Here is a 9974-nt window from a genome sequence, read left to right as displayed (position 1 = left end):
GGGAGGTTTACCTGGTCCGAGGGAGAGACCCGAGCTGCTCCAGCCCTCTGCCGCCCGGCTCCATGGGCTTACCTTTCATCGGGGAGACGCTGCAGCTCATCCTCCAGGTAAACATGACCGACGGGGATACAACCGGGAGTAGTGCAGAGCTCTGAAGTCACTGTAGGCTGGTCTGGATGAAATGAGGGATGTGCCGCCTGGACACGGATGTTGGTTTACGCACAGAAAGTGTGCTTTTTAAACTGCGTGTGACGCATGGCTGCTGTTTTTGTTGCCAAGCTGGCAAACTTTGCGCGCTTCCAGGGTTTAAGAAGCGCATACTTGTGCGTATCCCACCTGGATAAAGATAGGTTATTCATAGAGTAAAGTAACACTAGCACAAACATTATAATTTAACTCTACCTGATCAAGTTCAGGGATTCTCCCTGTTTAATGTGCAAATCATCAAATGTTGAAAAAGTTCCAGCTTCAGTTTGTTGCTATATAGTGGATTGTGGTTATATTCTATTTTGTTTATGTAAAGATATATGCGCATATTGATATTGGTTTGTATGTGTTGCGATGTTGCAACTTGCAGAGGAGAAAGTTCCTGCGCATGAAGAGGCAGAAGTACGGCTACATCTACCGCACGCACCTCTTCGGCAACCCCACGGTGCGCGTGACCGGGGCGGATAACGTCAGGCAGATTCTCCTCGGTGAGCACCGGCTCGTGTCCGTGCAGTGGCCCGCGTCCGTGCGCACCATCCTAGGATCGGACACGCTCTCCAACCTGCACGGTACCCAGCACAAGACCAAGAAGAAGGTAGGTGCATGCGCGCTTTGTTTCAAACCGGCTTGGTGTTATAAAGTGATCAAAGATCAAATGAGTCTTGGGTCTGGATCGTCGTCACTGTTTGTTCTCATAAAAACATCACATTTTTGTACTGTTACTGCCTGAATGATCAGGATCGCGCCATTACGCACGGATCTATCCAAATCCATCCAAAGCTATAGATCGACTTGAACTACATCTCTACCAAGTCCGTCCAAACACAGCGATCAAAACATAACAATAATCCTCAAACACTTGTTGCTGCCTGCTGAACATTTAGAACACCTTGCCTATATGTTGTCATGACTGCTTGCCCAGTCAGTGCGTGTTATTTCTTTGGAGAATGCGCTACTTAACGTTTTGTTTAATACAATCATGGACATGAACTAATTTAGCCAGGGACAAGTACCTTACTATTTCTTATTGTTTTAATCATTTCTAATGTAAAGCACTTTGAGTTGCATTTTATGTTATGAAAGGTGCTATATAAATAAAGTTAATTGTTATTATTATTATTATTATTATTATTATTATTAAAAATGACGCAATAAATCTCAGAATGCCCCTAACAACCATGATCAACGGGCAAAAATTGCCCGAAGATGTTGATCATTTTTATTTTCATTCCATTCCATCTCTAACACACAGTCAGTATATATATATACATTCCATTCCATCTCTAACACACAATCAGTATATATATATATATATATATATATATATATATATATATATATATATATATATATATATATATATATATATATATATATGTATGTATGTATATGTAATTAGTGGATATATCAGCAGGTTTGGACGTTCAGTAACACCCAAACCGTCCTCTCCACCTCTGGTCTCCCCTCTGCAGGCCATCATGCGGGCCTTCTCCAGGGAGGCGTTGGACCTGTACATCCCGGTGATCCGGGAGGAGGTGCGTGCGGCAGTGGGGGCGTGGCTGGCTGGGGGCTCGTGTGTGCTGGTCTACCCTGAGATGAAGCGCCTGATGTTCCGCATCGCCATGAGGATCCTGCTAGGCTTCCGGCCGGAGCAGATCAGGACCACGGAGCAGCAGCTGGTGGAGGCCTTTGAGGAGATGACCAAGAACCTGTTCTCACTTCCCATTGACGTGCCGTTCAGCGGGCTGTACAGGGTAAGGAGAGGCAAGGGCAATTATAGGTTTTCCAGGCCTGGGAAAAGTCGTGGAATTGGTAAAATCCTTGAAAGTTTTGGAAAAGTCATGGAATTTTGTGGTGTAATGAAATTAATTGTTAGAGTAATCTTTAGTGGATAACCATTTGCTTCTGCTATTTTTTATAAATATTTTAATGGAAAATCCATGATTTCCCCCCAATAGCTTATCTAATGTGACCCACTGACTGCAAATCAATACCAGAAATGATTACTACTCTGGACAAATAGGACATACCTCTTTATATTGGATTTTAGTGCTTCTTGTATTTTATATTAATATTTTATGGGAAAGCCATCTTGTACCCCCTGTAGTACCTCCATGTACCACTAGGGGTACGCGTACCCAAGTTTGGGAATCACTGCGGATTCGAGAGTAGCAAAACAGATATTGATTTCTATCAATGGTTTCAGATTATTACTTGAACAAGCGGCTGATGGAGCAAAGCAAATTAATGAGTAACACCTTCAGTTGTAATCAGATGAGCTTGCAAAATGATTTAATGTGGGCTCCAAAACAGTAGGTGACCTGGAGAGAGCCTTGGTAGTAGTACTGAACAAAGCGTGACTCCTCTCCTCCAGGGGCTGAAGGCCAGGAACTTCATCCACTCCAAGATCCAGGAGAACATCCTTGAGAAGGTGCAGGAGTCAGACACACGGGAGTCAGACACAGGGGAAGTGAGGCACAGAGATGCCCTGCAACAGCTCATCGACAGCAGCAGGGCCAACCAGGAGCCCTTCAGCATGCAGGTAATGATGGCATCACATTACGGGGAGTGTCCCAAAAATGGATTCATGTAAGGATCGCGATTGGTATCTTCCACGATTCTGAATCGATTCACAACTTTTTTTTTCTCTTTTTTTATGAGGAAAAAGGGCTTACCTTACCTTACTGCTATAGGCAGAACAAATCTCATTCATTGGAATGTAAAACAAAACAAGATATTCATTGGTGTTTTAAAACAAAAATAAAAAAATTATTATTTTAATGTTTATTTCCATAAAGGAGTTTAACTCGTCCTGTATGTTTAATGGTATGATTGTTTTACTCTCTGTGAAGCACCTTGAGATTTTGTTGCATTTTTAAGTGTGTTATATAAATAAAATGCATTATTATTCATGTCTGTTTCTCCAGGCCATAAAGGAGTTTAACTCGTCCTGTATGTTTAATGTCTGTCTCTCCAGGCCATAAAGGAGTCTGCTACAGAGCTTCTGTTTGGAGGCCATGAAACCACAGCCAGCACGGCCACCTCTCTCCTCATGTTCCTGGGCCTAAACCCTGAAGTGGTGGACAGACTGAGGCAGGAACTGATGGAAAAGGTAACTAGAATGGATCTACCAGCCCCCCACCCCCAGCCCCCCTCACTCTCTCACAGGCGTACACACACACACACACACACACACACACACACACACACACACATGTACATGAAATAATAGGCTAATGAAGCTAAATATGTGTCCCTGTGTGTGTGTGTGTGTGTGTGTGTGTATGTGTGTGTGTGTGTGTGTGTGTGTGTGTGTGTGTGTGTTGTGTTGTGTTAGGAGGAGCAGGGGATGGACCTGCAGAGTCTGGACATGGACGCCCTGGAGCAGTTAAAGTATACAGGCTGTGTCATTAAAGAGACCCTGAGGATTAACCCTCCGGTCCCTGGAGGATTCAGGGTGGCCCTGAAGACCTTCGAACTGAACGTAAGTTTAAACAATCTCTATGAAGTGGCACAGTGGTACAGAGAGCATCCTAACCTAGAATTCACAGGTTAAATTCCCACAAACAATTGACTGTAACAATTGACAATATATATGTATATATGGTATAGCTTATCATTTAATTTTTGTATCTTATGAGAGTTTGCCTATTGAGTTGTTTTTATTATTCTTAATTTATTTGATCTGTTTATACTTGCATCTTGTTTTTGTTTTATTTTGTTTGCTAAAGCAAGCAGGCACAATAATTTGCAGACAAAAAAAGTACATTTTCTTTTATTAGCTGGCACACACTCATCCGTCATGTCCCCTCTCCACCTCAGGGCTACCAGATTCCCAAAGGCTGGAATGTCATCTACAGCATTTGCGACACCCACGATGTAGCGGAGATCTTCCCCAACAAGGAGGACTTCCGGCCGGAGCGCTTCATGTCCCAGCTCTCCGGGGACTCCAGGTTCCAGTACATCCCGTTCGGAGGGGGGTCCCGCATGTGCGTGGGGAAGGAGTTTGCCAAGGTCCTGCTGAAGATCTTCCTGGTGGAAGTGGCCATGCAGTGTAACTGGACTCTTCTAAACGGGCCACCCACCATGAAAACCGGGCCTACCGTCTATCCCGTGGACAATCTGCCAACCAAGTTCACCAGCTATGCATGGAATTAAAACATTGTGAGGAGAGAGCGTTTCCCCCCAAATGCAGTGTAGTGCTGTGTGCTACTGTCATCTTTATAGAGTACCGCAGGGATGACTGATTTTTGTAGGCCAACCCAGAATTCCCTGCACTTCCTGGTTCCCTCGTCGTTGGGAAGTCAGTGGGATTTTGGTTAAATGCTTGAAATAAGGTCTGTGGTTAACAAAAGTTTATGAAACGGCAAACTTTAGGTTCAGCAAGACCTTCACAAATGAGGTCCACTTTTATGTCTTTTGAAGACCCCCCCCCCCCCCCCCCCCCTGATTTTTAACAACCTAATTTACGCTTCAAAAGTCATAAAAGCGTCCTCATGTGAAGATGATCTTGCTGATCACAGACTTTGCTGTTCCATAAGTACTAAGGCCCTTTTGGGAAACGTGCCAGACACAAATGCCGAACAGAAGACATTTTCTCATCTTGTGTAAATCCAGCCAAATTGGTCAATGTGGCTTTTTGGCATAAAGTGAATTGTACATATGGACAGTTGTAGATGATTGAGATGAAACATATATGACATTTTATATTTTGATATGTTAATACACAGGATTTGTATATATCCTTCTTTTTTTTTTACGATGAACAAACAAAACGAGAGGCACTATACACGGACATGGAACACTTGAATCAGCTCAGAGGTGTATCTATGGATATGTACATTTGTAAGTCTGTTTATATAGCTTTTGTATCTTACCCAACTTATTTAAGTGACATATTATATTGTATGGGCCTTTTATTTAATAAAATGTTTTTTTTCTTTGATGTGGAGAATCCTGGTTTTGTCATTTGAATTTGGGTTTAAAATAGTGAGGGGCATCGACAATAACTGTTGCTAGGCAGAGCGAAACGGTTTACACGGTCACTTCCACGTCTTTCTGTCCCGGAGAGAGACTATAAACAACAAGAGAGCACTCGCCGATTCACTCGGCTTTGGTCTCATCTGCTGTTATAGGTCAGATGTGAGGCATCACTATAACATTTAGACGGTTTCATAACAAGCGGAAATGTTGCTCGTAGTTGCTTTAATAATAATAATAAAATAAATAAATAAATAAAAATAGTGTTTTGCTAAGTACTCAAAGTCGCTTCCAAAGTCTTCGTTCCTACATGTCACTGCCTAACATTTCACGTGTGTGTGTGTGGGGGGGGGGGGTGTGTGTGCATAATGTATCACTCGGTTTGACCAGGAAGAGGGTGTGACTTTGTTGCATTGGTCTTCATGTTACTACATATAATCTCAGCAATCATGAGCCAAGACTTGAGTACTGTGCTTCAGTGCTGAGCTCAAGGAGAAAGGTGAATAAAGGTGTTAAATAGTGAGCAGCATGCGTTGACTAGTAGTGATTCTTCTGGATGTGTTGGTTCAAAAGCACAGTCAGAAGGGAAAAGGAGCCTTCACATCAGCCAGTAACACCATCAAACCAGAACAACGGGGCACTGGTGCAAAACTCATTATCCATCACATTCTACTTAGGCTACGTCTTGCTTGCATGGGAAGGTCCTATAAGGATAAAGTCCTATAAGGACAATCCATGAACTCAATGGACACCCTGCCCCCCTTCAACACATACTCTGTAATGAGATAGGCTACTGTGTGTTGGTAAGATGTCGCTGAAAACTTTGTTAAAGTTGTCAGGTTGTCCTTCCATCCTGATAAAGCCAGGCAACTCTCACGAGACTTGAGCGAGACTTGGGCAAGACAGCCTCCAGATGAGGAAAAGAACCCTGGAGGCAGACAGAGGTAACTACAGTGCTTCACATGTCTCCCCTGTATGATACAGTATCATGAGGAGATGATATATCAGCTATTTACAGGGCGTAAATACACACATTACACACGCCCCCTACATTACACACTGTTCCAGGACGCTGCTCGGCGCTGAACAACGTTGTGCTGGATCCATATCAAACAGAACTTATCAGGGTGAGTTCAAAATCATCATTAAAGCTGGAAATAAGGTCCAGGTTGTAAAAAAGCGGAATTCTTCTTTAAGACAAGGGACTAAATTCCCCTTAACATTTCAAATGAGCGGGGAAATGAACTTGATCATGGCATTGACCTGATGCCCAGTGATATCATGTTAATAATAAGAAGCTATAAGATCTCACCATGGATGAAAGCAAACAGACACACACTTTTTGGAGGGCAGAACTGCAAACATCTCTCCTTTCTCTGTACACGCCCCCTCCCTCCTCCCCCATACCTCACCTCTTACATGGCCACGCCCCCTCCCTCCCCCCCATACCTCACCTCTTACATGGCCACGCCCCCTCCCTCCTCCCCCATACCTCACCTCTTACATGGCAACAAGTGTGTGTAAAACAGCAATCCCACTTCACAAGCTATTCCACTGATTTACTCCAGGGTCTAAACAAAGCTTCAAACCTCTCTCACCGCCGCATTGTAAATTCACTATAACGCTCACAAATTCAGACGAAAATGGCCTCAAGTTTAGTCTCGGCAGGGCGATGGCGAACAATGGAGGGAAGCAGACAGTCTTTAGCAGCAGCAGAGGAGGCCAAGTTCAGAAAAGTTCATTCACATGGCTGGACTGGCCGGGATAGGATGGCCGGACATAAAGGTGTCAGCTACAATTTACTATTACAATTTGGCCATTTAGCTCGAACTGTTATCCAGAGTGACTTACATTAAACAACAAGAGTTCAACATTGGTGGAACCCATAATCGCGAGTAGGCCAGCAATAAACAAGGGCCACTGCCAGGGACAACAGCACAATGCTAAGAAGTTGGTATGGAGTTGAGGGGGGGGGGGGGGGGGGGGGTGTAAATCAGAACTGCCCAGAGAGAAGAGACCTGCATTCTGGCTCTCCGTTATCAGGTGAGGTCAACACATTTATACTGTACAAAGTCAAAAGTAAAATACACACAGACATTTCATATTCAAATTTACACGTCATTTACAATGATTTGTCATACTTTTTTGAAATTTGAAGGAATATTGGATGAGGTATTTTTCAATATTCTGCGCTGAAATTAACCATAATGCTTTACAGTCGCTTTTAATGTTAGAATTCTGACTTTTTTCCTCAAAATACTTACATTAAAGTCGAACTGAACCCGTTCGTCGCGTGCATCAGTGTCCGTTTCAGACTGAAAACATAATTTGTCTGCGATGACAGGTTGAGAGGCGGGTCATAGTAGCATGTCGATGATTTTATTTGACAATTCTGGGGACTGGATTGGGCTTTGGCCAATCCTGGTGTGTTCCACCTCCAAATCGAGTGGGATTCAGCATGTTGTGGCGCTCCCCTCGGGAAGAGCCTGCTGACGCGAGGTTACTGGCTGAGTGGAGCTCAGCGAGCCGCAGGCAGCCAGCTGCCTTCGTGTTGCCGAGCGGAGAGTGCAGCCCGTCGGCCTGGAATCTCCAAGGTGCGACCCCTGACAACCAGGCTCTCTGAGGCGCGCGCCATTATCGTTATTGCGGTAAATAATATTCCTGGAATGGGAGTTTTTAACGAGCCAGTTACATTTCTTTGCATTCTTAGACATTACCGTTTGATTTAGTTTGCATAATTGGTCAAGTTAGTAGTTAGTTTATGGGCTAGAAATTCTGCCAGATAACAGGCACTAGGTGCCATTTTCCCCTTCATTTGGAAGAGAAAATTATCCTGAAATGAAGATTTGATTGACAGCTGCCATGTCGTGATATGATTGGTTGAAATGGGGTAGAAATTTGATAGTACTAGGTGACGTCAGCAAACTGTAGATTACTGTTATGAATGAAATCTTGAAAAATGAACTTTTGATGTGAAAAAGTGTGAAAAACTAAAGAAATTAGATTTTTGTGATTTTTTTGGCATACATTATTAAATAGGTGCACTGAATACCCAGGTATGTGAACTAAAAGAAAAGAAGACATTAAACTGACGTGACGTCACAGGCTATGCCTGTAGCGTAGGTTTCTTCATGACTGATAGCACATAGAGGTCACGTGGAGGCTGGGTTTACCCAGGCTAGGGTTGGGGGGGTTGGAAAAAATAATAATAGAAATGTGTGTGTGTGTGTGTGTGTGTGTGTGGGGGGGGGGGGGGGTCGCCTGTAATTTAAAAAAAAAAACAATTTTACAGGCGACCCCATTTGAATTCCAGGTGACCCCACTTGGGGTTGCGACCCCAAGGTTGGGAACCACTGGGAGACGTTCCCTGATTTGGGGGGAAATTGCTTGTCAACCCCTGCGAATTGTATTTAAATTTCCTTTTGTCTCTTGTTTTACACACATCAATCAAATATACTGGGATAGTATACAGTACAGGGGTTCCTTTCAAGTAAGTAAGTAAATAAATAAATAAATAAGTAAATAAATAAACTTGTGCACTTGTGAGCATCACTGTTTCGCTGCACACCCATATTTCATATTCAGTGTTGCCAGATTGGGCGGTTTTCCACCGATTTGGCTGTTTTGGGTTGCATTGTGTGGGGAAAATGCTTGGGTGGGTTTACAGGGTGGGACTGGCTTGTTTCCATAGACCTGCATTTGCATGAGCGGTTTTGTGTGCATTTTGGAGGTTTTTGAACAATCTTTGGGCTGGAAAGCATCAGCTGCATCTGGCAACACTGTTCATATTCTCTCACATGGATCATCACACTAACGTTTAGAAAATGTGGCAGTTTTGTAGCATTCATAATTCAATTAGCATACATATAACCCATCGCTTAATACATTTTGGACTGTTACTGTTTTAATAAACATTATTCAGTCAAAAAATGATTACTGAGTCACCAGATCTAGCCTGCCAATATTGTAATAAAAAAAATCCTAGTATTGCTTCAAGTGTTATTACATTATTGGCTTTATTAAGTTTAGTTTTATTTAATCACAGAAAGTTATAGGCTTCTGCATGTAAACATTTGCAGGGGGAAAAGTGTTACCTGACATTTCAAATGTACAAAGGATTGCATGCGCTCTGGTCAGGACCTAGAAGGCCTGTTTACATTTCACAAATGGTTTAGAATTCAAACTGAATAATCCAATGAAAGTCAATGGGCTTAACGCTACCATGCAACGCATAATGAGGCCAAACCAGGGCTCGTGTTCTGTGTGTCGGCCGGAGAGCTTTCAATTCAATGGGCAGCTCTACTGTCTGATGACCAAGGTCATTGAGAGTCAATTCGCTGAAAGCGTCTGTGGTGGGGAAGTCAATGCAAGTCAATGGGAGTGTTAATTCTTTAAACTACATTTGCAGGACGTCTGCTTGGCCCCTGCTGGGGAGAGGTGGGAGGGCTGGATAAGACCGGCTAACGGGGTCGTTAGCCGGGCCATTAGAGGCTCACTGTGTGCGGGCGGCCTGCTGACAAGATCAACAGGTCAGGTAGAGTTCACCACTGCTTCTTTTACATTAACACTTCTTTATCAGTAGATTACTTCTGATCATGGGCCACCATTTTCACCATTTTGCCAATTTGAATGCTGGCAAAATGCCCACAATATTGGAAGATTTCTCCATTCCATTTTTCTCTACAATCCAAGTGCTTGGCGAGCTAGCAACAGAGATTCATTTCAAGTTCTCTGGTTTCCTATGCTGATAAGGTAAGTTGTGCCATTTCTTGCAAGTGGACTTAATT

General features: G+C 43.3%; 1 protein-coding gene across 1 annotated transcript in view; it reads left to right on the top strand.

Moving 5' to 3' along the window:
• Positions 1-4365, top strand: part of cyp26a1 (cytochrome P450, family 26, subfamily A, polypeptide 1) — a gene marked incomplete at both ends in the record, with an annotated part of 4447 nt that extends 82 nt beyond the window's left edge. The window contains 7 exons of the mRNA XM_083635204.1: positions 1-107; positions 578-802; positions 1680-1961; positions 2582-2749; positions 3185-3319; positions 3545-3691; positions 4030-4365. The exon at positions 1-107 is cut by the window's left edge and continues 82 nt beyond it. Coding sequence (XP_083491330.1) covers positions 1-107; positions 578-802; positions 1680-1961; positions 2582-2749; positions 3185-3319; positions 3545-3691; positions 4030-4365 — 1400 coding nt within the window. The remainder of the gene's footprint in view (positions 108-577; positions 803-1679; positions 1962-2581; positions 2750-3184; positions 3320-3544; positions 3692-4029) is intronic.
• Positions 4366-9974: the final 5609 nt, after the last annotated feature.

Source organism: Poromitra crassiceps (assembly GCF_964638095.1).
Source record: "Poromitra crassiceps genome assembly, chromosome: 4".
NCBI classification, from domain to species: domain Eukaryota; kingdom Metazoa; phylum Chordata; class Actinopteri; order Beryciformes; family Melamphaidae; genus Poromitra; species Poromitra crassiceps.
This window is presented reverse-complemented; position numbering and strand designations above follow the sequence as displayed.